The 25,786-nt window shown below is 61.0% G+C and overlaps 1 protein-coding gene across 9 annotated transcripts in view; it reads right to left on the reverse strand.

The window, feature by feature from the left end:
• The window catches only part of BRSK2 (BR serine/threonine kinase 2), a 60,934-nt gene extending 44,828 nt beyond the window's left edge, over positions 1 to 16,106 (reverse strand). For all 9 annotated transcript variants that reach the window (XR_006193642.1, XR_006193643.1, XR_006193641.1 and 6 more), the window contains exon 1: positions 15,960 to 16,106. Coding sequence is in view for 6 of the 9 variants with exons in the window: in XM_042905249.1 (XP_042761183.1) it covers positions 15,960 to 16,053 (94 nt within the window). In the remaining 3 variants the exon portion in view is untranslated. The remainder of the gene's footprint in view (positions 1 to 15,959) is intronic.
• Between the last annotated feature and the right edge of the window lie 9,680 nt (positions 16,107 to 25,786).

The following is a 25,786-nucleotide window of genomic DNA, read 5'->3' on the forward strand; positions in this document are numbered from 1 at the left end:
CCTCCCCCTGCTGCGCTCCCCTGGCCGCCGTCCAGAGCGGGGCATCACCGTCCCTGCCTCCAGGCCGGGCTCCTCCAGGCGCAGCGGGGTCTCCCTCGGCCTGGGCAGCCCACCCACCCAGCCAGCATCCCCAAGGGGCGTCCACCTACTGTGTGCTCAGTTCTGCATCCTATGAGCACCAGGCCCAGGCGCTAGGAGACCCGATGGCCCGACCTGAGAACGACAGGGGGTCCCTCTGCCTGGGGGAGAGGCAGGGGGGAAGGGGAAGGTGCCCACCACCTCCGACACAGCTGGGCCCCAACACCCCTCTGGCCACGGCCCCGTGGGCAGGGAGGGCCGGGCCAGCCGCACGCAGGCACGGGGCAGGACACCCAAGGGGACACCGCGGCCGTGTCTTGGGGGCAGAATGCTGTGAAACCATCAGTTCCGGGGGTACACTGGGTGCAGCGACGGCAAGCAGCTGGCCCGGCCCCCGCGTGCCCCTTTCCGCCCCAACCTCCGCCCACTCCATACTGGGAAATCCGGAGGAACATGCCTTCGGAGGGGCAGGCGAGCGGGGACCAACCAGGTCTCCGGTTCCAACGGTGGCAGACGACCACGTTAGATTTTTACCAACTGGTTTTCAATTCAATGCTGTAAAATCAGCCCAGTGAAATATTTTGATTAAACCCCATAACTATTCAGAAATTCAGTCTGGTAAATTGTGGTTTTTATAAGCTGGTGTTCTGGTTTCAGGAGCCTCGGGACTGGAGGCTGATGACAGGGTCACCTGCCAGTGCCCACAGGCTGGAGGCAGGAAGGTGGTGGGGCTGGGGGCCCGAGGAAGGGTCTGACGCTTTTGGGGAGCAGGCGGCAGAAGACGAGGGCTTGGGGGCTGCCGCGAAGGGAAGGGGGAGGGTCTGGCACAGAAGGAACCCTGTGCGCAAGAAGGCGAGGCTGCAGGGGCTGGGGTCACACCTGCAGTGTGGACGCTGTGGCGTGGCCAGAGGTAGCACTGCTGATGGCCCACACTGCCCAGTCCCCCAGGGAGATGTGGGGCTGTGGGGGTGGGGTGGGGCAGTGCAGGGGCAGCTGGCAGAGCACCCGAGTCAGTGACTGAGTTTCGTGCAGGGGTTAGAGGAGGGGCCGCCAGGAGAGGTGGGCAGCGAGCAGGTCCCAGCAGCAGACACATACCTCAGTCTACCTGCCCAGCAAAGCACAGGTGCGCCTCCCTCCCTTCTCCACACCTGCCGCCCCCCTCCCGCCAGGCCCCAGGGACAGCAGTGGGATCACCGGCCACTGCACACACACACCTGTCACTGCACACACGCCTGTGCACACGCCTGCCCCTGAGCACACACCTGCTCCCGTGTGCACACCTGTCACCATACGCACACACCTGTCACTAGGCACACACACCTGCCGCCGCGCACACGTCACATCTGTCACCGCACACACCTGCCGCTGCACACACACACACCTGCCCCCGCGTGCACACCTGCGCACACCTGCCCCTGCACACACATCTGTCACTGTGTATATACATCTGTCACTGGGCACACCTGTCACTATGCGCAGACACCTGTCCCTGCACACACCTGCAAGGTCCGTGGGGGACCCTCGGGCACAGAGCCAGGCCCAGGGGCACTCACAAGCTAAGGCAGGGGTGGAAATACTTTCTAGAAGCTTCCTGGCCTCCCCACAGCCCCTGCCCTGTAAAGTGGGAGCTGCAGGTGACCAGACACTGGAGGTCGGCCACCCTCCACCCCTGACTGCTTCCCAGCTCCCACGAGCACCCTGGCTGTCCCCAGCCCCCTGACATAGGACACAGTGAAGCCACAGGCAGGTGAGGCCCCCTGCATCCGCTGGCCAGCCCGTGGTCAAGCAGATGAAGTCACAGCCCACCCACCTGTGGTCACCAGGCACCCCTGGTGGCCCCTTTGCCAGAAGCCCTGGGGCGGCTACCCGGGGTGGCCCTGGAGGCCCAGCAGGCTGGAGAAGGAACATGAAAGCGGGTGGACCCCTGTGGCACAGTGAGACCTCCCGTCCCCCAAGTAGGGTTTCTGTGGGAATGTCACAAGAAACAGAGACTGCAGCAGAGCAGAGACCATGGGGGCCACTCTGCACTGTCAATTTGGGGTTTAGCATTGAAAAAAAGACCTGATCTACACTTAAAAAACTACCTGGGGGCGCCTGGGTGGCTCAGTCGGTTAAGCATTTAAGCATCCGACTTCAGCTCAGGTCATGATCTCGTAGTTCATGGGTTCAAGCCCCGTGTCGGGCTCTGTGCTGACAGCTCAGAGCCTGGAGCGTGCTTCAGATTCTGTGTCTCCCTCTCTCTTTGCCCCTCCCCTCCTCACGCTCTGTTTCTGTCTGTCTCTGAAAAATGAATAAACCTTAAAAAAAATAAAATAAAAAAAACAACTATCTGACTTGGATTCCCCAATCACTACGGCAGTTTTGAGTCCCACCCTCCCAGGGGCCAGCAAGCTTGTGTCCCCTCCCTGCTTATGGGGTGGGGGCACATTGAGTCATGCCCTCTTCCTAGAGCCCTGGGAGAGCAGCCCTGGCTCGGGGGTCCTGGGCAGGACAGGGTGGCACTACCTAGAAAAGGAGGCCAGGCCTGGAGCCCACTGTCCAGAACCTGCTGGGTGCTAGCTGTGAGCGGGCCCTGGGCCTCACTTTGCTCCTCCATACCAAGGCACAGAGACCCTGACTGCGGGGAGCACCTGACCCAGAGGGGCTGAGGCCAGAGGCCGATGCTGGGGCAGGGTGGCTGGGCCCAGGGACCCTGGCTGGTGCCCCACATGACACAGATGCCAAGGTTGCAAGGCTGGGGGGGGGGGGGTGGCCATTCCCCGCCTGGCCAAGGCAGACCCTGGAGCCTGGGACCAGGCTTGGGTGAAGCACAGAGGTCTGGGGGTACTCCCAAGCCCCTCTGCCAGGAGTGCGACCTCCCTGGGGGCAAATCCAGACGCGCTTGGCTGCCTCAGGGGAATGTGCTCCCGAGACAGACAGACCGCTGGCCGCAAGGCCCACCTGCAACACCGGCAGGAAGTAGGAGAGCAGCCCTGCGGCCCTTCGCCGCCCCCGCGCAGCGGAGGTTGGGAGCCAGGAGAGCCCGCCCACCCCCGTCCCCGGAAGGACGCGGGAGGGTGTAATCTCCCGCTAGGGGTAATCATAGAATGTGCTTAGCAGGCAGCTTGCTCCAAAGGACAGAGAGAGAGGACACAGTCAAAGACCCGCCTGTCACACGTGTCACCCTCATCCTGCCAAACACCCTCACGGGTCTGAGGACCACTTCCGGGAGGGCCCCCTGCCCACAGCTGTCCACGGTCTCGGAGCCCGGGGCGAGGGGGACGTGTACCCCTGCGACCTCTTCCCTGCTGGGGCTGGCACTCGGGTGGTGGCATCTGCCCCCCAGACGGCGAGAAGGGGCACAAGGTCCCTGCGGTCCTCGATGTGCCCACCACTCCCTGCCCCAAGGGCCCCTGCTCGGCGCCCCCAGACCACTGTCCTGTCCCACGAGCCTCCCCACCCCCACCAGCACCCACTGCCCAGGGACTGGGGCAGGCCAGGTCCTCTGGACACACATGTCCTCTGCCCTGGGAACCCTGCAGGTTAGTCTCAGCTCAGGCCCGCTGTACACGGGCCTGGTTTATGAAGGCCTTGGGGCGCCTGGGTGGCTCAGCGGGTTAAGCGTCCGACTTGGGCTCAGGTCACGATCTCACAGCTCATGGGTTTGAGCTGACAGCTCGGAGCCTGGAGCCTGCTTCCGATTCTGTGTCTCCCTCTCTCTCTGCTCCTCCCCCACTCGTGCTGTCTCTCTCAAAAATAAATAAACATTTTAAAGAATGTTAAAAAATAAATAAATAAATAAACATTAAAAAAACGAAGGCCTGCACCCAAATGCAGGCCACCCATCCAGAGGCCGCACACGCCAGAGAACCCGATGTGATCCTGCCAGCATGGGGTTCCCAGCCTCTGTCTCTGTCCCGCTGACAGGCCCAGGCCCCTCCTGCCCAGGGCTCCAGAGCAGGCAGAGGAGGAGAGGCACAGGGCACCACCCAGGCAACACCTGTCCTGTGCCTGCTCAGAGCTGACGGCCTCGCTCTGCTTGCCCGTGCCATTTCTGGGAGTTGCCAGGCCCCAGGGTAGAGGCACCTAGCGTCCAGAGAAGGAGCACCTCCGTGGGGAGGGCGCGGGCCTGCAGCCCTCCCTGTACGCGGGACTCACTGCACTGGTGAGCCCCCCAGCCAGGGCCTGGGGAGCGTGCCCGCAGCTGCCAGCCCCTCACAGGGGGCCTGGCTCCCCCAGGGGCCCTCACAGAGAGAGACCAGCCGCACGGAGGCTAAGGAGAAGGCTGTTCCTCAGTAGAGAGACCTACTGTTACACCTTAAAGTCCTGCCGCAGAGACAGATGGGCGGGACAGGACCCTGCTCGAGTCACCTGGGGTGTGGTGGCACTGTCACCTAGAGGCCGCCCAGCTGGGGTGACTCAGGATGCTGCAGGATGCTGCAGAAGGAGCAGTGAGTGAGAACCACAGGGCCGGCCAGCCAGCTCAGGTGGTGCCCCGGCCCTCGCCTGGATGCGCCCTCCGCCCCAACACCCCCCGCGGGTCCTCTGGCCCCCCCACAGGGGCATCTGCAGCCCAGCCTGGCCAGGAAGTGGTCCTTCCGCATGCTGACCCACGGACTGAGGAGCACATGGCCTGGGGCAGGGAGTGGCCACCTTTCCGGGTCTCTGGATGTAGGGACAACCGTGACTGGCCCCCCCACCGACCCCGCTGAGCTCCAGGTCCCACTGCTGCAGACACCAGGGCGGTGCACTGTGGAGGGGGTGGTGTGGTATTTAGCCCGCGGCCAGCTGACCCCGAGCTGTGGGCTGTGGGTCTGAGCCGCCCGCAGGCAGAGGGACCCAAGAGGTGGAGGCCTGGATGTGGGCCTGTCCCCGCCTCACAGGGCAACAGCCCTCTGGGGACAATGGCACGCATGCCCGCACCCCTGCCCCTAGTCAGCAGCAAAGCTAGAAGGAATCTGACGGGACCCACTCTGAAACCCTGGGCCGCTGGGCGTCACCTGGGGGCTCCCCTGTAGCCCCTGCCGAGCCCTCCATATGTCTGTTCTGCCGCCTAGGACAACACAGCCCACGTGTACACATGCCCCCCCCCCCCCCCGTGGCTCCGTGGCGTCTGCGGGAGGATGTTCTATCTGTGCCACTTTATGATTAGTTATAAATCCCTTGGGATTTGGGGTTTAGAATCAGCAAACCTCCAATCTGTGACAAGCCCTCTGCCTCTTTAGAGATAAGCCCGCATCAACCCTTCACTATCCGCCAAGCCCACAGCCCTCCAACAACAGGACACACTCCCTCCTCTGCCTCGTTCTCAGACACACACCCCCTCCCTCCCCAGCAAGCCCAGGATGCGGGTTTGGGGCTGAGAGCCTGGCTTCCTGAATTCTACCCAGTTCCCGGTAATGCCCGGGCCCAAGGAGGGGGCTGCAGGAGGGTGACACCTGGCGCCTTCACACCCCCACACTCTGTCCCCCAGGTGAGAGGCTCGAGCAGCCGCACCTGTGACCCAAAACCCAGCCCCCTCAGACACCCCAAGGCCGTCCACCCACGGCTCAGTGTTCTGTAGACACTTTCACACTTCATCCACCCCCAGGTCATGACCCCCGAAACAAGGGGAGCTGGCAGCAAGGCAGGGCAAAAACTGGCCGGTGGGGACCAGACCTCCCCTTCAAGGAGCCCTGACGGTGCAGGGCACCCACAGCCTCTAGGGCATTGGGCCAGGGGACCGGCCGAGAACTCCCAGGTTGTCCTGTGCCCTCACAGCACCCACACACATCTCCAAGGGAACCGGACGGAAGGTTCCTGCCCCAGAGATACAAGGTAAATATCAGAGGGGGGTAGGGGGGCTGCTCTGGGAAGTCACCTCAAATCAACCCCAGAGCCAGAGAAGGTGCCCTCGTGCCCACAGCCTCTGTGAGGCCTGGCTCTCCCCTTGCCCCCAGGAGACTGGGCCAGGGGCTCCTCCTGCAAGAGGAGGGAGAGCCTGGGGGCCGGGGTCTCCCCTGGGAGCACGACAGAAGGCGTGCCACCACTAAGTACATTTAGCACCCAGGCAGCTCCCACCTCCTGCCCCTTGTTAGCACAGAACCGGTCCCACAGCCAGGCGACAGGCACAGGAGGCTGCCAGACACCTGGACCTTCCCACGGCAGCAGAGATTTGAGGACACGCTGCCAGCTGCGGCCTCCCTCACAGGGAACGGAAGCTGCCGACTTCAGCACGGCCCTGCTGGACAGCTCCCCAGCCGCGGGCAGGCCTTTCCAGGGAGAGGGACTGGCCCCTCGCACCCCCACACCCAGGACTGGGCACAGGGCGGTCTTCTCCCCGTCTGAAGGCCCCAGAGTCAGAGCGTGGCCAGCAAGCTGCCCCAGCCTTGTCCCCACAGCCCCCTCCCCGCAAGGATGGCGCAGCAGAGATGGGGGCACGACCCAGGGCTTGTGACTGCTCCCCCTGGAGACTCAGGAAGGGGGGACCGGGTGGGGGGACCACAGGCTGCTGGCAAGGACCAATGAGGGGCACTCCCAGGAACACTGCCTGCCTGCCCCCACCCCACTCCCGTTCCAGCCCTGATGGCCCTGCTCCAGGGACAAGGCTCACAGGGAGCTGGCCCCTGGGCACCGGGGCTCCTGGCAGCCCGGGCCATGCACACATTTGAGGGGCTTAAGGGAGACCCCTCCAGGCCACCACAGCCCTGGTCAGATGGCCCACCACAAAATGCACACACATTCGGGGAACACATTTGCACATACAACGTGAGCCCTGACTGCAGGGCAAGGAGTGGGCACGACTCCCTCAAGCAGCACCCTAACACTAGGCAGGAAACCCAAAAACACGGACACCACAAGGGCGGGGGGGCTCAGCTGCTCCAGTGAAGTCACATGATGAAGCTACAGGCCAGGTGGGCTGGCAGGGCAGGAACACGGGCCCAGGGTGGGCACCTGCCCAGGGTGGGCAGGGCCGTGGCCAACCCCGGCTGAGCTCCGGTCGCTGCACACACTGCTGTCTGTCCGCCCTTCCAGGGAGCCCAAAGCACCCGAGGACAGGGTCCCCGCACCCAGGAGGACCAGGCAGCCCACATTGGGAGGGCGCCTCCCTCATCCACGCTCCTACAGCAGCAGGGGGCACGGGAGGAGGGACCCAGGGAGGAGCATGACCCTGCATGACACGTGCTCCCCACTGGGCCTGGACCTCCGTGTGCACAAGGGGCAGTGATGCGTCCGGACCGGGCAGGTCTGGGGCCCCAGGAAGGGCTGAGCCCCTGCCCTGCTGTGCCCCACAACCGACACCAAGCATAGAGGACCGTGGACTAAAGAACAGAGGCCACACTGCTGCCACACAGGGGGCGGGGGTTGCGAGTGAGGGGCCCCACCCGCATGTGCATCGTCAGGGTGTTAGGGACACGGGCCCCCGAAGTCCCGGCCTCCAGGCAGCGAGGGCAGAGGCCTGGCTGAGGGTGGACACTGGGCCTCCGGGAAACAGCCACTTCAAGTGGAAAACCTAGCATCTGACTGAATTTCTGCCGGTTTGGGGAATCCAGCTACCTTCGCAGGGTGACCTGGTACTGTGCTCTTTCAGGGTCTGTCAGACACACACCGAAATACTGAAGCTGCTCTAGGACTCACCTCCCATTAACGCCGGGTGTGGGGGAGGGAGGGAAACTGGCCTCATGCTGCCGAGGGTGGGCTGGGCTCTGCGGTCGACACCCCAGGAGCAGGGCCACGTTCCAGGGCACTGTGGCACCGTGCGGCAGAGGGAAGGGCAGGATAAGCCCCTTACCGGCTCGGAGCCTGCGGCTGGGGCAGCCGCCACTCTGCGGCCCCGACTGTGCTCCCTGCCCCCACCCCCGACCCGGCCCTGCAGCCCAGCACGGTCGCCCAGCTGGGCCTTGCGACAGCCCCCACCCACTGTCCCCACAGTGCATCTGCCCTCCTTTCTCCCCACGGCCCCCCTCCCCAGCCAGGGCCCCCCTCAGGCAGCATGTCCAGCACACGGCCCGAGCAGGACACACCGGTCCCCTGCGGGTTCGGTCCCGCACGTCCCGCATCACACACGAGAGCGAAGACACAACCATGGAGGTGTGAGACCATCCAAGCGGTCATACAGGTATCAACAGTCTGGGCCGTTCATGGAACAGAGAGTGGGGGCCCTGCGCATGGGCATGACCCCGAGACCCCGGACGGTCACAGCATCCCACACCCGGCCGCTCCTTCCAGGCCCCCGAGCGCCCCGTGCCAGGGGTGGGCGCAGGAGGGATGGATGAGAGAGAGGCCTCGGGGTCGCACCAACCCCACACACCTGAACGATCCCAAGGGACCTGAGCTCCTCACACACACCAAGCCACACACCCTGAAGAACAAAGGGGCTGGAAAGTTCCAGGGTGCTCCTCCCCACAGGCATCAGGGACTCGCCCCCTCGTGCTCCCCGTGCTCAGGAGGAGGCCAGCTCCGTGAGCGCCCTGGGGCTACACCCAGGCTCTCGGCCAGGCGGGCGGGGTTGGGGGAGGGTCTGAAAGGGGTGTTAACAGAGCCTGCAGCTGCCCACCCAGGAAGGGGGCTCCGCCAGCCTCCGCAGACCTTGGCTCCCAACTGCCCCTGCCCAGCTGGGCCCTGGCCGAGAGCCTGAGGCCGCTGTCACCGCCCAGGAAGCTGGACACGGGACCCGGTCTGCCGTTGGACCCACGACTCAGACAGAACCAGGTGAGTTAAGTACCCTGCCTTGGAGCTGCCTCCCACCACAGCCCTGCTTCACCCAGTGGCCACCTCCGTCCCTTGCCTTTCTCATCTCGGCTTGGCCCCTGGGGGAGGCCCCCTACCCAGGGAAACAGCCAGCCAGGACTCAGGTGAGCTCCCAACCCGGCCGGGCCAGCCCAGGCGGTGGCTCCCCGCATCACCTCCACTCTGGCCCCCCGGCCTGCAGTTCAGGCTGAAGTTGGCCCCGGGAGTCAGTCACCCAGGGGCACTCGGGCCAAACCACGCCTCACAGAGGCCACATTCCCGGCCAGGCGGCCTCCCGCCGCCCCCGCAAACTGCCCACGGCAGTGATGTGGAGCCGCAGCCTGACGTGTCCCCGGCTCCTGCTGCGTCACTCAGGCCACACAGGCCCTGTTTAGGCTGCCCTCCCACCTCTGCCCTGGGGCCAGGGAGGCCAGCCCTGCCCTCCAGGGCCCACCCTCGGGCCCCGCCTAAGCCCACAGTGGGCGGCCATGGTGTGGGTGTCCCGAGGTGCCTCCATTACCAGTGGCAGGCCATGAGCCCCCGCTCCCAGGGACCCCCAGTCCCTCCACTAGTGCCCAGCCCGGAACCATAAGGCCCGGAGAGCCTTCTGTCCCCCTCGGCCAGGCTCGCGGGGTGAGCCTGTAGGAGGCCTGTGTGTGAGGACGTGGCGACCACCTGGGGAAGTGGCTCTGTCCTCACAAAGTGACCCCCCCCCCCCGAGGATATCATGTGGTGCTCCTTATCTTTGTGACCCTCAGAGTCCACCCGAGGCCCTGTCAGCCCAGGTTCCAGCAAGGAAACCACCCTGGAAGAAAAGCTCTGCTCCCTTAAGCCCTGGGGCCTCTGGGAGCACTGCTCTGGGGGCTGAGGGGGGGCGCTGCTGCCCAGCTCCAGAACACTGGCCCCTCAGAGACTGCAGAGCAAGGCCGGGGCCACCTCTCAGGGTGGGGCCCAACACAATCCCCGCTTTGTCCCTGCGGCCTCTGTCCCAGCCCAGCCTCCATCCTGTCCAGTGCCCGCGGCAGTCCCGCTCAGCCAGCCGGCACGGCTGGGACAAGGCCTCAGGCAGGGCGCGGGCAGCTCGGCCGTCCTCGGCCAGGACCCGGGGCTCCGGGCCAGGCTCGTGGAGGCCCATCTCAGGCCTGGGGCTGACCTGGCCAGGCACCCAGAATGCTCCAACAGAGAGCGGCTGTAGGAGACACCAGCTCTCCCCACTTCCTGCAGAGTCCAGAGGAACCCAGGGGCGGGGGGGGGGGGGTTCCCCCATCCCCTGAGACCCTGGATGGGACCTGACAGATGTGGACCCACTGTCCTGCCACCAGACACTGCCCACAACAGATGTGCCCCCCGCCACTGACATCATTCCCAGCATGAGCTTCACAAAAGCCGCGGGAAACCCTGCTCTGGGGGGTGGGGGCTGGGGCTCAAAAGCCACCAGCTACTAAGCGCCAGAGTCCACGCTGCCCCTGCTCTGTGCCTCCAGCACAGGACTACCCCGTTAAGTTCCAAGGTGGCCACGAAGGCCGGTGGGCCCCACCCTGCACAGCTGGAGGGACCAGCCAACGTGGGGAGCACGTGGGGCCACGGACAAGCAGCAGGCTTCTCTCTGAGACGCGTGTGGCCCCCGCACTCACTGTGTGGCGACAGGCCTCCAGAAAGCGCAAGCACTCCCCGGCCACAAGGACGCCGTCCACCGGAGGTGGGTACGGGCAGGAGGGAGCTCTGGGGTCCGGGGAGCCCCAGGCACACCCACACCCCAGTGGGCAAAGGCAGGGTGGCCACAGCGGTCAGATGGCTCCTCCCCCCACCCCTGGCATTGCCACCTGGCTGGGGCACTGATCTCAAAGCAGCCTTACCCTCTCAAGTTCCCCCCAGAAACCCGCTCTGAGTCCAGTGGCTTTGAAGGCACAGGTGTTCTCCAAGCCAGAGCACCAGGTAACCACGAAGGTGCCCTGACTGCGTCGTGTCAACACCAGTCACAGACGCTCCGTGGTGTCCGCAGACAGGCAGCATGGCCAAGGCGCCACCCACAGCGTCCAGCCTCTGACGCCGGAAGGACCCGTCTGCTCCAGAAACACTGAAGGTGCCAAGCACGGAGCAGGGCTTATGCTCAGGCAGAGGATACGGACGGTGCACATTCAGGCCCTGAGGTCATCCCACGACACCTGGGTAAACCAGGACAGGAAACAGCCAGAGAAACGTGCCCCCGGGCGGGGCCCAGGCCAGTGCTGGCTTCCTGCAGCAACCCACTTGCTGGCCCCACACAGTCCTTGAGGAGGTGAGTCGGGGAGGGGCCGCGGGGCGGTGGGGGGCGGGGGCACAGCCAGCCAGCCCTGGAGGCCCCGTCCAACACGCATGCTTCACCAAGCGTGGTCAAGCCTGTCAGCAACCAGAGAGGATCCGGATGGCCCTGGCCACCTTTAGGCAGGCTGCGAATGGGGCAGGACCCGGAGCCCCTCACCCCACGGCTTCTGTTGCCCAAACCCAGTCCTGGGCAGCTGTCACCCCTACAGCCTTCTGTGAGGATCCGTTAGAAACAGAGCCCCTCCTTGGGGCTGTGGGCAATGCTGTCCAAGCATCTTAGAGGAAGTGAGAGCCAGCCTCTGCACGTGCAGCTGGGGGCACCCCACTCCCAGATGGTCCTAGAGACATCTCTGCACCCTGGGCACATGGCCTCTGCCCACCCCAGGACTCGTCCACCCCAGAAACCTCCATGCCGAGCTGCCCTCCCTCGACAGGGACAGCCCACCCAGGGACAGCCCTTTGGTCCAGGCGGGGGGCTTCCTGGCAGAGAGCCTGCACTGTGGAAGGTGGGCTGGAGTGCTATCTGTCCCCCTCAGTCATGGGCGGGACACCGACCGACACTGCACAGGCCTCTCCGACAGCTCCCGAGGGGCCAGGGGAGACAGGCATGGGGGGGGGGGGGCTCCCCACAAGCTCTGTCCATGACCATCTGAGAACAGGGTCCTGCTACTCTGAACTTTTAAACCGAGCCTGTGCCTTGAGCAGACTGGAACTGCTCCCCTTGGCCAAAGCACTGAGTTCTGAGCCGGCTTCCTCACTTACGGACAGACGGACTGCACCGTGCCTGCTGCACAGAGGGCGGAGGCTCATGGGGGCAGGGGGAGACCTTCAGACACAACAGGTGGTCCACACATGGCCAGCGGAGGCTGACCACACTCCCTGCCCTGTCCACCTTTGTGGCCATGGCCACGCCCCTTCTCCCGGCCTCAGCCCCCTAAAGCACCCCAGGGCCCACTCCAGCCAATGCCCCGCCCCCCAGCTCCGTGTGCAGGGCCCATGACCTGCAGCCTCTCTGGCTCTCAAGCTGCCTTCTTCTACACAGCTTTCCAAAATCAACTGTGTCCTTCAGGTCGAAGGCACCTCCCCTGACTCCTGCCTCTGGCTCTGCTCCCCCATCTGCTCTGCCCTGGGCCATGGTCACCCCCAGGTCTATCAGACTCTCTCCTTCACCTGTCTCTTCTCCCAGCTCACCTGTGTCTCTCCCTCCCTCCCTCCCTCGTCTCATCTTCACTGGCTTCCCCCACCCCAGGACTTCTCCTCAGCCTGCCTGACCAGCACCCCACACGAATTCTCCTAAAGGTCCCCGGAGACCCTGAAGGGGACACCCCAGTGCCCTCAGCATGGCAGTCTAGATCCTTCCCCCTGGCCCACGCTCCAGCCTTTAAGCCCAGCCAGGTGAGCTGCGGGCTGCCGCCTCACCCGCGTCTTCTCTCATGAGCTGCCCTGGCCATCATCTGAAAGCCCCGGCCCTGCCACCTTGTCCTCAGCTCCCACCTACCAAAGGGTCCCTGAGGGCAGGCTTCACATCCTACTGCGGGCCCAGCTCTGAGAGCCCACCACCTTCCTCTTCCTCCCACAGGGTCCTCCTGGCTTATGGGAGCTGAACCCCATCGACACCTGCTGTGCTCTAGTTTGGGCAGCCCTGCCCTGCTCCATTTCCTGGTGGGGCTGGAAGGGTGAAGGCCAGGGGGCCACATGGCTTACACAATACACACCCCCCCCGGACCTGCTCGGGCCCCACCTGGACCCTCTGGAGGTGCCCCCCGCTCCCCAGCTGAAGAAGCCTTTCCTGGATCAGGGCTGAGTCAGACAGAGCCTCGGCAGTGGACTCCGGCCCGCACAGGGACACCTGCCCCCCACCGGAAGGTGGGTAGGTGCCAAAGACCCACCGGTCCACCGGAGAACATGACGCCTCCCCAGGGCGGCCTCCACAGGTGACCCCAGGACACCGAGGACAGCCATGTAGGGGAGATGCCCTGGCAGAAGGAAGATGACCTCTCAGTCACACCCGCGCTGCCCAGAGGCAGAGGCCTAACGCCCACCCAAGTGACAGAACCCGCTTGCTGAGCCAAGAGCACACAAGCGAGACAGAACCACCGAAAAGATGCTACAGAAAGGACAAGTGGGACCCCACCAGCCACCAGAGGGGCGTCCAGCCAGGCAGAGGGGCAGTCTGCCCACACCTGTGCTCGGCAGCCGGCAGTGTCCCCCCGACTCCCGCATCTGGAGGCAGAGCAGCAGGTCCCCTGGCTCGGGGCTACCGGCTGGGGTACCCGCAGCGGGTGGGCAGCACGAAGCTCACCGCCACCTGGGTGACTCCCTCCCTTTCCAGGGCCCCAGGCAGAGCACACGTGAGGACCGGGGAGGACCCGGGCACAGGCAGTCCAGGGACGGAGGCAGCGCTCGGAAGCTTCGGTCACACAGTCTTCCACTGAGGTCTCTTGGCAGCAAGCCTACCCCGGATAAGGTCAAACGTTTATCTCCCGGGCAAAAGGACAGGCCTGGGAAACTGCAACTCCCTTGGCACCTGATGCCCAAGACCAGCCAGCAAACCGAGTGGCCAGGCCCAGTGCACCCACACCCCCGGGGCCCCACGTCCACCGAAGTCCAGACAACCCTTCCGCAAAAGGGACAGGGAGACAGCCCTCCCGGGAAGCAGGCACTCCCAGGGCCCTGGACGAAGCCACAAGGAACGCAGGATCAACAGATCCCTGGGGAGGGGGCCTCAGCCACAGGGAGAGCCCACTCCCCTCAGAGGGGAGAGGGACCCGAGGAGAAGGCCCGCTGCTTTGTGTCCCACTTGCAGCTGTTTCCTAAACATCACATGGCAACGCGGTGTTGACACCCGCGCGCGGCTTATCCTTTTGTATTCATTACTGTTAATTACGGTGGAAACGTCCCGTAATGAACTGTACAACACTGTAACTCGATGAGGAGTACGGAGACCGGCCCCCACCCGTGGCGACCGGCGAGCGCGGCACACGTAGAATTCACCGCTGTCACCACTCACACGATGATGCTTCCTTATAATCACATTTTACCGGTGCGATAATTAGATTATTTCACTGCTCCCACGTTGTGCTGCCCCAGGCCCCTCCCCCACTGAGGATTTCACCAACTCCAGTTGTTCCTTGCAGGAAACATGCGTATTTTGAACTCAGAGGGACACCGGCTGTCTCCCACCTTGAACCCGGGCCACACCACCCCCCACTCCCAACAGCGCTGCCCTACTGCCGGGGATCCCTCGGGGCCTCAGCGGTTGGCACAGCGGCTGTCTACCCACAGTGGGGGGGGGGGCAGCTCCCCCCCCCCCCCGGGTCCCTTCATACACGCTCTGCCTTAGTTACATCACAACCACTGCCCTCCTGGGAGAGCCCAGGGCCTGGCCCACTTTCCTCCCTAACACCACCTCTTGGCTCCTCCTCCGTGCCGCCCAGAGGGGCTTGGGAAGGGCCTGCATGCAGCCTCCCTGGCAGGAGCAGCTCCCTCCGGCCCCCCCACCCCCACCCCCGCCGTGCACCAGCGGAGTGGGATCAGCACTGCTGCACCCTCGTCTTCCCTTCCTCCTCTCCCCTACCGGCCCTAGGTCCCAGGAACTTCCCAGAGACAGGGAGAAGCAGTCAGTGCCAATCGGACCTCTGGGCTGCCAGGAGAGGCCCATCCTGGGAGAAGAAAGAAAATGGCTGAGCCCAGCCTCCCACAAAGCGACTCTGTGAACGCCTGGCCAGCTGGATGAGACCATGGCCGCTGGGCTAGGACCTAGCCTGATCACCAGAAAGCCAGCCAGGACCGGCCAAGAAGCCCCCTCCTCCCACAGACTGGGGTTTGGGGATCCATGGCCTGGGATCTGGCAGAGGGTCCAGCACCAGCCTCCCTCTCCCTCCCATGGGAGAGCGCAGTGTCGCAGACATTCGGAACAGAGGCTAGGAGGAGCGAGAAAGGCGCTGTCCAGCCCTCACGGCCGCCTCGGTACTCTCCCAGTCCCACCGTGGAGGAAGGTCCCAGCCTGGCCAAGGTGGCCCGGTGGGCCCGCAGGACGCCGTAGGGCCGCCTCCCTGCCTGCCGCCGGGAGTTGGGGGTCGCGGCCGGGGGCGCGAAGCTCGGGGCGCAGCTGCTCGGGCAGCACGCCTATTAGCGCGGCCGCGGCAGACGGCAGATGGGCGCCCGCTCGGCCCCCTCCTCCCGCGGCACAATGGGCCCGGTCGCTCCGGCGCACAATGCGGCCGGGGCCGCGCACCTGCAGCCGGAGCCGAGGGGCGCTGGCCCGGCCCGGCCCGGCCCGTGCGCCCCCGTCCGCGACGCGTGTCCTTGGGCCGCGCCCGGCCGACCGCAGCGGCGCGGCCTACGGGCTCCGCGGCGGGACCCGGTGCCCGGGCGCCCATTGTTCGCGGCCGCCGGCCAGAGCCACGGGCCGGGCCTACGGCTCCCCGCTCGGGACGACCTCCTTCCGCCGCCCCCCCCCCCCCCCGCCCGCCCGCCCGCCCGATCGGCGCACAGTCAGCACGGCCTTCTCGGCGGCCGGCCTGTGCGCCCCGGCGCCCCAGCGCCCCTGGTCCTCCCCAGCGCCCGGCCCGCATCCATGTCCCCAGTCCCCTTCGGTGTCCCCGGTCCCCTGGTACCCCTCCAACCGTGTTCCTGGGCCCCTCGGTACTCCCGCTCCCCCCGGACGCCTGGTCTCCCCGAAACCCCCTGTCCCCTCGGCGCCCTGGTCCCTCAGGCCCCCGTTCTCCGGTGTCCCCCGTCCTCTGCCCCCCCCCACCGTGTCCGGGTCCCCAGACTCCCCACCCCCGTGTCCCCGAGCCCCTTCGGTGTTCCCGGCCCCCCCCCCGCACCCCTTGTCTCCCCGCACCCCTTGTCCCGCGGGTCCCCGGGCCCGGCCCAGCACGCACCTGTCTGCCCCTTGCCCAGCGTCTTCTCCAGCCGGTAGGGCCCCACATACTGCGCGTGCTGCGCCCCGCCGCCGTCCTTCCCCGTCGATGTCATCGCTCCCGGGCCCGGCGCCGGCGAGGTGGGAGCCCCGGGCGGGCGGCGGCGGCAGGGAGGGGCCGCGTCCGTCCGCGTCCGTCCGACCGTCCGTCCGTCCGCGCGTCCGTGCGCTGGGCCGGGTCGGCGGCGCCCGGGCGGGCCGCGCTCGCTCCGCGCCCCCCGCGCCTCCCCGCGCCGCCGCCCCCCGCGCCCGCGGCGCTGCCTCTGCTCTCAGAGAGGACCAGGCGGGCGGGGGCACCAGGCTTCCGCCGCCGCCGCCGCCGCCGCCGCCGAGGCCCGCGCCCCGCGCCCTGCGCCCCCCGCGCACGCCCGTCCGTCAGTCCGCGGCCGCGCAGCCCAGCCGAGCCGAGCCGCCGGGCCGAGCCGAGCCGAGCCGAGCCGAGCCGAGAGGCCGAGCCGAGCCGAGCCGAGCCGAGCTGAGCCGAACGGCCGGGTCGAGCCGAGCCGAGCCGAGCTTAGCGGCCGAGCCGAGCCGAGCCCGAACGAGCGCATAGGGCTGCAGCGGTGGCGGCGAGTGGCTGCTATGCCCGCCAATCATTAGAGTTAGCCAATCATTGACGCCCTAGCCTGTAGCTCCGCCTTTCTGCCCGCCCGGCTACTGAGAGCTCTCCTCGGAGCCCTACTCTGTGAGGCAAGGCGAGGCGAGGCGAGGCGAGGCGAGGCGGGGCGGGGCGGGGCGGGGCGGAGCCGGGGCCAGGGCGGGTCCGGGTCCCGGGGGCGGGGCCGCGCCGGCTGCCTGGGCATCTCCAGCCCTCCGCCGCAGCCCTCGCCCGGCCCGGACCCCTCTCTGGCCCCCGCGCGCCCGCAGGCCCGCTAGCGGCGGTGCAGGCTCATCCCGGGACGCTGCTGCGGCGGGGCCGCCCGGGCAGGGGGCAGCGCACGGCCTGCGGCCACTCCCGGCCCACGCGCGCCGTCCCTGCTGGCCGCGACCACCGCGGTCTGAAGGACTTTCTCGCCCCCTCCCCTGCCCCGGGCGGGGCGGCGCCGCGGAGGCGAGTGGCCGGCCGGGCGGAGACCTTGCGAGGTCTCCGGGACGCCGTGCTCCGCTCGGTTTTCCCGGGTGTCCACGATGACCAGCACAGCGGGGTCAAGGAACTCACCCAAGGTCACACAGCAGCGGCCTCCCTCCGGAGGCGGCTCTCGGGCCTTTGAGCGGACGGGCTCCCGTCGGGTCGGCGGCTGGGGCGGAGCGCGCAGGCCCCGACGGCTCGGGAGAGGCGGCTGCAGAGGTCGCCACACGTGCGGGGCCCCTGTTGCTCCGCAGGAAGACGCCAGCGCTGCAGACGGTGGGGGCGGGGAGGCGAGGGCCGGGGGGCAGGGAGCCCAGAACCCCGCGTGTGCCGGGTCCCGCGACCTCATAGCCGCCGGTGCCCAGGCGCCGCACACCTGCAAGGGTTTGTGCTGCGCGCTCCCCGCTGTTCACCGCCAGCTGCCTTCACTCCCATCAGGACCGTCCGCTGCTCCTGCCCACCCTTGGGGGGGAGGGCTGTGTGAACTGCAAACTCCCAGATCCTTCCAGCCCCCCTCCCGGGGTGGGAGGCGGCCCTAGACTGGGCCCTGCCCGTGTAGGGGTCCCCGCGATGAACATACGGCCAGAGGCTCCGCTCCAGGCCTGGGATTGGGGGCTGGCTGGATGTAAGGAGCATCTGGGACCTTGCACTGAAGTTACCCAGTGGCCAGCTGGAGGCAGAGCAATCAAGGGAGCGTGATGGATGAGGCCCCCCCGTAGGCACAGGTGCCCGAACAAGGGCCAGCGGCTGCCTGCACAACCCCCTGCGCTGGAGTGCTGCCACCACAGTCACCTGGACCCCCAGCCTGCAGGACTTGTGAGGACCCATCTTCCGTGTAACCCCAGTAGCACCCGGCCCTGTTGAAAGCTCTCATCTGGGCGCTCCTGGCTTTCCAGACTCCCACTTTGCGTTGCCACCCCATCCCTTGGCTCCTGGGGTCTCCCCTCTGTGGCCATTTCTCAGTCTTCTCCGTGGGGCCCCCTCACATCGACATCTCTCAGGGCTCCGTGGGGGACCCCTTTCCTTGCCCCTCCATGTCCTCCAGGTGACTGCCTCAGCCTGTTCCTGAGTTGCCAGCCTCACCCCAGCTCCAGGCCGTGGGGCCAGGTCCCTCTCCTTGCGTCTGTTGTACAAATTCTCACACTCAACACTTCCATGGCAGAACACCTCATCTCCCCGTCGTCGTGGGGGTCAAGAGCACGACCCCCCACGGTCAGGCTTCTGTTAGCCCAGTCCAGTGCTGGCCTCAGTGCAGGTGGGAGGCATGGCTGGAGCAGTACACCAGACACTCAAGTGAGAAATAACACGGATACTGCATAAGCACTTCCAGGGCGCTTCCAGCGGCTTCCAGGAGACCATCGTAACCCTACCAGGTCCAGACAAGAATAAGACAAGGAAAGAAGATCCAAGCCCAATATCCCTCAGGAGCCCAGACACAAAACTCCTTAACAGAATATTAGCAAATCAATTTCAACAACGTAGATAAAGAAGAAAACATATGACCAAGTGGGGCAGATTCCAGGAATGTAAAGTGACTTTAACATTTCAGAATTGACTGATGTTCTCACCATGCTAGCAGTCGAATAGAAAAACCATACAATCATTTCAACAGGTGTATATTAAAAAAAAAAAAAAGCATTTGACAGCATTGAATACCGATCTATGATTTCAAAAACAAAAATCTTGGAAAACTAGGACCAGAAGAGATTCTTTCAATCTGATAAAGAAAGGGAATCTGCAAAACCCCCCCAGTGGCTTCTCCCTGGATGGTGGAAGACAGTTGGGATGAGGCAGGAGCGGGTCCCTGCACTATATCTTGAACTGGAGGGGCTTGGCCAACGGAGTAGGATAAAGAAAACAAACCAAAAAAAACAAACAAACAAACACCTGTGTTTCTGCTCTTACAGGATCGGAAAGGAAAAATTAAAGCTATCTCAATTCGCAGATGACATTATTGTCTGTAGAAAACCCTAAGCTACAAAATGCTACCAGAACTAACAAGTGAGTTTGGTGAAATCACAAGATACAAGACCTGTATATAAAAATTCTATTTCTGTATCCTAACAATGGACAATTAGACATTGAAGTTATAAAAACAATACCACCCACAAACAGAATCAAAACCTTGGGATACTTAGAGGTAAATTTAACAAAATGTGTGTGAAATATGCACGCAGGAAACTATAAAATACCACTGAGAGACTAAAAAAGACCTGAATAAATGGAGTCATGCCATGCTCATTGGCGTGGCTCATTCTAAGACTTGTTAAGATATCAAATCTCAGGGCCCCTGGATGGCTCAGTCGGTTAAGCATCCAACTTTAGCTCAGGTCACCATCTCTCGTTCTGTGGATCCAAGCCCCACGTCAGGCTCTGTGCTGACAGCTTGGAGCCTGGATCCTGCTTCGGATTCTGTGTCTCCCTCTCTCTCAGCCCCTCCCCCACTCACTCTCTGTCTCTCAAAAATGAATTGACATTAAAAATTTTTTTTTTAAAAAGATATCAATTCTTGGGGCACCTGGGTGGCTCAGTCGGTTGAGCGTCCCACTTCAGCTCAGGTCATGATCTCACAGTTTGTGAGCTCGAGCCCCACGGTCGGGTTCTATGCTGACAGCTCAGAACCTGGAGCCCGCTTCTGGTTCTGTGTCTCCCTCTCTCTCTGTTCTTCCCCCACTCGTGCTGTCTCTCTCTCTTTCAAAAATAAATAAATATTTAAAAAGATATCAATTCTCCCCAAATTTGACTATATTTTCAATGCAATTTCAAGCAAAACCACAGTGACCTTATTTATTTATTTATTTATTTAATTTTAGAAATTAATAAGCTGACCCTAAAATGCAAAAATCAATATAAAAGACCAAGGAAATCCCAAACAGTGTTGAAGAACAATAAAGTTGGGAGATTCACTCTACCTGATTTCAAGTCTCACTGTAAAGCTGCATCAGTCAAGACAGAATGTTGTTGGCTTAAAGATAGACCTATAAATCAAAATACGACACTAGAGTCCAGAAATCAATAATGATGTTCGTGCCAGTGGGCTTTCAACAAAGGAGCAAAGGTAGTCCAATGAAGAACTGATAATCTTTTCAAAAAAAGGTGCTTAAATAAACATCCATATGCAGATAAGGAGCCTCAACCCTTACCTCACACCATCTACAAATATTGACTAGATTAACTGGCTGATATTAACAAGCACTAAGTAGAAACAGTCCACAGACCTGAACAGAAGATCTGTAAGAATAAAAATTCAAGAAGAAAACACAGGAGAAAATCTTTGTGTCCTCGGGTTAAGCAAAGATTTCTTAGGTAAGATGCAAAAAGCACCAAGCCAATCAATTTTTAAATAACAGTTGGACCCCATCAAAATTAAAAACCTTTGTGCTGCTTCTGTAAAGAAAATGAAAAGCCACAGATTGGGAGGAAATATTTTCGAAACTTCTCTCTAGTAGAAGATTTGTGTCTAGTATACATAGCTTACTAGTCACTAAGATACAAACGGGATTGAAAGATTGGACAAAACACTTCACCCAAGAAGACGCACGGATGGCACATAAGCACATGAGAAAGGGATTAGTCATCCGATACAGGAACGGTAAAACTACAGTGGGGCCCACTGTACGCCCGTTAAGTAAGGGCTGACATTCAGAACACAGACAACACCACCCATGGCGGGAACTCAGAGCACCTGGAACCCTTGGATGTGGCTGATGGGGGATGAGAAATGGTCTGGCCACTTTGGAAACCAGCTTGGCAATGTCTCAAAATCCAACACACACTTGGCACACAATCCAACAGTTCTATTCATAGGTATTTTCCCGAGAAAACGAAAACTTCCGTCCACACAAAGGTTGGACACCAGTGTTTACAGCAGCTTTATCTGTAATCGCCAGAAGTCGGAAGTGCCCCAAATGTCCTTCAGTGGGCCACCGCTGGATGAGAAGTGCATTGCTACGATAAAGAGGGACGCACTGTATGGGCGGATCTCAGGGACATCCTGCCTTGGGAAAGACTCTGGTAACATACCCTCTGATTTCATTCGTACGACGTTACAGAAAAGGCAAGACTGTGGTTATAAGTCTAAAGTCTGAAGCAGGAAGCAGGGCCCTGAAGCCAGGGGTTGGGGGGCAGGGCACCTTGGGCATCCTCATGGGGAGAAGTTACAGTTATTCAGATGGGCAGCTGACCTGACAGGTGGGCAGCTACCTGGCTGTTATTGGCATTCTCAGGGCACAAAGGTGCCTCCTAGCCCCTCTCCCCACCCCTTCACCCACAGGGAAATGGACTTCCCATGCCCATTTGCCAGGGGTGGTGTGTCCAGAAGGGAAGGACAGCGGCCTTCTTTTCCTAGCATTGTTTAAGGACTTGAGGATCCTCTCTGACCCCAACCGCCTTAGGAACTGTCTGTCTTGCCTCTCAGTCTTCCTCTCCTGCTCACGGACCACCCTAGCTATCCCTCCATCCTGTGCATAAACCCCTAGTTCCCTCAGGGGTATACTAGGCCACCTGGCCCACATCTGGCCAGACTCCACCTATCCCTCAACTTCTGCTCTGCCTCTGGGTCTTGGGGGAGGGAGAAGGAGCCCCTGGCCTCCCACCTTCCTCTGCCCCTCTTGTTCTTAGTGTCTCTGAGGAGGATGGCTCTGGGTCCTCCTGCTGGCCACCCAGACTCTCTGCTGTCCTCCCTTCCTCTTCCTGCCCCTAGTGGCTTATCTTGGATGAGGGCCACGTCTGACCCACACATGCCACTCTGGAATGGAATGGTGCAGTCCTGGACATGAGAGGCCTCTGCCCAGTTTATAATCTCCCCTTTGTTGAGAGTAGTCAGGACAGAGAAACAAAAGAGGAGTATCTCTGTACAGCAGTATCAAGCCTCCTGTTCATGAACATGGTCTGTCTCTTCATTACTTAGGTCTGCAATGCTTTGTAGCTTCCAGAATACAGATTGAACAGACCTGTTAAATTTATTCCTTCCTATTATACTTTCTTTTTTTTTAATTCTTTTTTTTTTTTAATTTTTTTTTTTAACGTTTATTTATTTTTGAGACAGAGAGAGACAGAGCGTGAACGGGGGAGGGTAGAGAGAGAGGGAGACACAGAATCTGAAACAGGCTCCAGGCTCTGAGCTGTCAGCACAGAGCCCGACTCGGGGCTCGAACTCACGGACCGTGAGATCATGACCTGAGCCGAAGTCGGCCGCTTAACCGGCTGAGCCACCCAGGCGCCCCTTTTTAATTCTTTTTAACGTTTATTCATATTTTGAGAGACAGAGTGTGAGTGGGGGAGGGGCAGAGAGAGAGGGAGACAGTATCCGAAGAAGGCTCCAGGCTCTGACCTGACAGCACAGAGCCACACGTGGGGCTCTAACTCACAGACCGTGAGATCATGACCTGAGCTGAAGTCAGACGCTTAACCGACTGAGCCACCTAGGCGCCCCTATAATTACTTTCTTAATTTCATTTTCAGGTCACTCTTGCTAGTGTATAGAAACACAAATGTTTGCACTGCATCCTGCACATTTGCCAACCTCACTCATTCTGATAGTTTTTAGTAGAGTCCTCAGGTTTTCTGTATTCAAGCTCGTGCCACCTGCAAATGTAGTTTCACTTCTCCCCCCGCCGCCATCTGGATGTCTTGATTTCTTTTTCTTGCCTTATTATCCTGTCCAGAATCTCCAATACAACGTTGGGTAAAATCAGCAAGGCCACACGTCCTTTTCTTGTTCCTGATGTCATAAGGAGCATATCCAGTCTTTCACTATTAAGCGTGATGTTAGCTGCAGGGTTTTTTGTAAATGCCCTTTATTAGGTGGAAGAAGTTCACTTCTATCCCCAGTTCGTCAAATGTTTTGTTTTGTCTTTTTCCGATCATGATAGGGGGTTGGATTTTGTCAAATGCTCGTTCCACATCTATTGAGATGACAATGTGGTGCTTTTTTTTTTTTAAGCTATTGATATGCTGTATTATATTAACTGATTTTCAAACACCAAACCAGTCTTGCATTGCTGGGTTACACACCACTTGGTCATGTCTATAATTCTTCTTTTATATGCTGCTAGATTCAGTCTGCTAATATTTTGTTGGGGATTTTTGTGTCTATATTCATAGGGTATACTGGTGTGTTGTTCACTTGTAATGTCTTTGTCTTGTTTGGTATCAGGGTTGTTCTAGCCACACAGAACGAGTGGGGAAGTGCTCCCTCCTCTTCTTGGAGCAGTCCATGAAGGACTGGTGTGAATTCTTCATTAGCATTGGGTACAATTTACCAGAGAAGCCATCAGGCCGAGGGTTTGTCCTCATGGGAAGTTTTTAAATTACGGATTCAATCTCTTTACTTGTTATAGGTCTATCCAGGCTTTCTGCTTCTTCTAGAGTCAGCTTTGATGGTTTGTGTCTCTCTAGGACTTCGCCCATCTCCCCGAGTTATCTGATGTGCTGGTGAACATGTATATTCATGTTTCAGAGTCCTTGGGGGGTCTTTGGCTTTACCCTTGCCCCTTATGGGGTAAATACAGCACACAAGGGACCCTCTGAGAATGTAAGTGAGATCTCATTCCTCCTTTGCTCACACCTTCCATGGGTCCTGTGTCACCAGGGTGCCCTCTCTCATGCATGACTGTGTCCACATCTCTTCTTGTAAGGACACCTATAGTATTGGTCTAGTACCCACACTAATGACCAGGCAGTGCTGCCCACTTGACCTGAGGACACAGAAGCCTGGGAGTGTGAGGTTGGGGCAGCCCCCAGGGGCCCTGAGATGATGGCAAAATCAGATTACAACAGAGAGGGAGGGGCGTCTGGCTGGCTCGGTAGGTGGAGAGTGCAACTCTTGATCTCAGGGATGTGAGTTCAAGCACCATGTTGGGTGTGGAGCCTACATTAAAAAAAAAATAAAATAAAAATAGGGGTGCCTGGGAGGGCTCAGTCAGTTGATGGTCTAACTTCAGCTCAGGTCGTGATCTCACAGTTCATGGGTTCAAGCCCTGCATCGGGCTCTGCATGGGTCCAGAGCCTGCTTTGGACCCTCTGTCTCCCTCTCTCTTGGACCCTCCCCCTCTAGCATGCATGCACTCGTTCTCTCTCTCTCTCTCTCAAAAACAAACATTAAAAAAGATAACAAAAATAAATGTAAATAAAATTTAAAAAAAAGAACAGGGAGGAGGAGAGGGCTGGGCTGGGAGACGTATGAGCGGATAGGGATAAAGACAGTACCCCAGGCCTGACCTCTGGCCCAGGAGACCTCTTGTCCTGTGTCCTTGAGGTCATTTTCCACTTTCGCTGGGCTTAGCTAGGTGGGTCACTTGCCACAAGAGATCCTTGACCAAGCCCATCCAGGGCACAAGGGCTGGTGGCAGGGCAGGGGGAGGGACGGTGTCTGGCATCCTCACTGGTTGTTGAAATAAAACCTTTGAGAGCCACCAAGCGCTGCCACTTGTGTCACCCCCACCCCCCACTCGCCTTGGAGGAAAACCTGAGATCGAGTTCTACTTTCTTCCTGGCTGCAATGGTCACCACTCCTTGGGGGTCACGACTCCATCCACTCAGCTCAGGGTGGAGGAGGGAGTGTAGGGCTTGGAGCAGGTGCTGGGACACAGGTCATCCCTTGAGCCCCAGGCGCCTCCCGGCTGTGCCGTGCCGGGACATGCCGGTGCCCAGTGGCTCTGTGGAATGGACTCCTGGCTCTCGGAGCTGACTGGCCCGAGGGTCCCAGTGACAATGTCCCTGCTATTGCTGCCTGCTGGGGGAGAGACCAAGCCCCTGCGGCCTAAGGATGATGGCTCCTCCGCAGACCCCTTTCCAGCCTCCCGCCACAGACACTGAGGCTGTGGCTCCTTCCCCCTCTTCGGGCACAAGAGAAAGAGCTGAAGAGGGAAATGGTGAAGCAAGGAAAGTTCGGGAGTCTGTGCCCGCCTCTGACCAGTGAGGGCTGGCCTGGGGAAAGATGGGTGAGCCCGAGACCAAGACACTGAGAGGCCGGGATCCGGCCTCAGGCCACAGAAAGACTTCCGGTCATTCAGAGGTGGGGTGGGCTGGCCTGGGGCCCCAGGAGGCTCTGAGGTCCTGCCAGCTCAGTGAGGGGCGGGGGGGTAGTGTGCACATCAGTGGGTGGGTGTAGAGCCTCCTACCTGCCAGGTCAAGATAGAGGGCCTAGGCATGGCCTTGCTCCCAGGCCCCTTAGGCGTCATGGGAAGGCAAAGTCACCTGTGTATTTCAACTGGCATTTGAATAAGAAATGGGGAGTTAGGAGCCCCCAGGGTGCTGGAGATTGGCTACGGGACAACGTGAATGTACTTAACACTAGCAAACAGCACCCTTAAAAACGCTTAAGATGGTAAATCTTGTGTATATTTTTAGCTGCAATTAAAAATTTAAAAACAGGCTGGAAAAGAAGACGAGGGTCATATTCTTAAAAGCGGGGTTTTTTGTTCTTTCCCCGCTCCGTGACTTCCGAGGGAGGTGCTGGGAACGGCACAGGCAGCCGGCTGGCGCTGGGGACAGGGGTGGAAGGAGGGCATTGTTTCCCAGTCGGCTCTCCGGGCACTGGCCGGATATTTTTGGAGCATTAATCTGGTTCCTCCGGGGCAGCGCAGTCCCACACCCCCTCCTCCCGCCAAAGAGGAGGAGGAAGGACGAGGCAGGCCAGGCTTTCGATTACACTTCGGGGGTGAACGCAGCGGAGCAGGGCTGCACCTGCGGGGGATGGGGGTGCGTGTTTTCTTCCC

Source organism: Panthera leo, chromosome D1, assembly GCF_018350215.1.
Source record: "Panthera leo isolate Ple1 chromosome D1, P.leo_Ple1_pat1.1, whole genome shotgun sequence".
Classification (NCBI taxonomy): Eukaryota; Metazoa; Chordata; class Mammalia; order Carnivora; family Felidae; genus Panthera; species Panthera leo.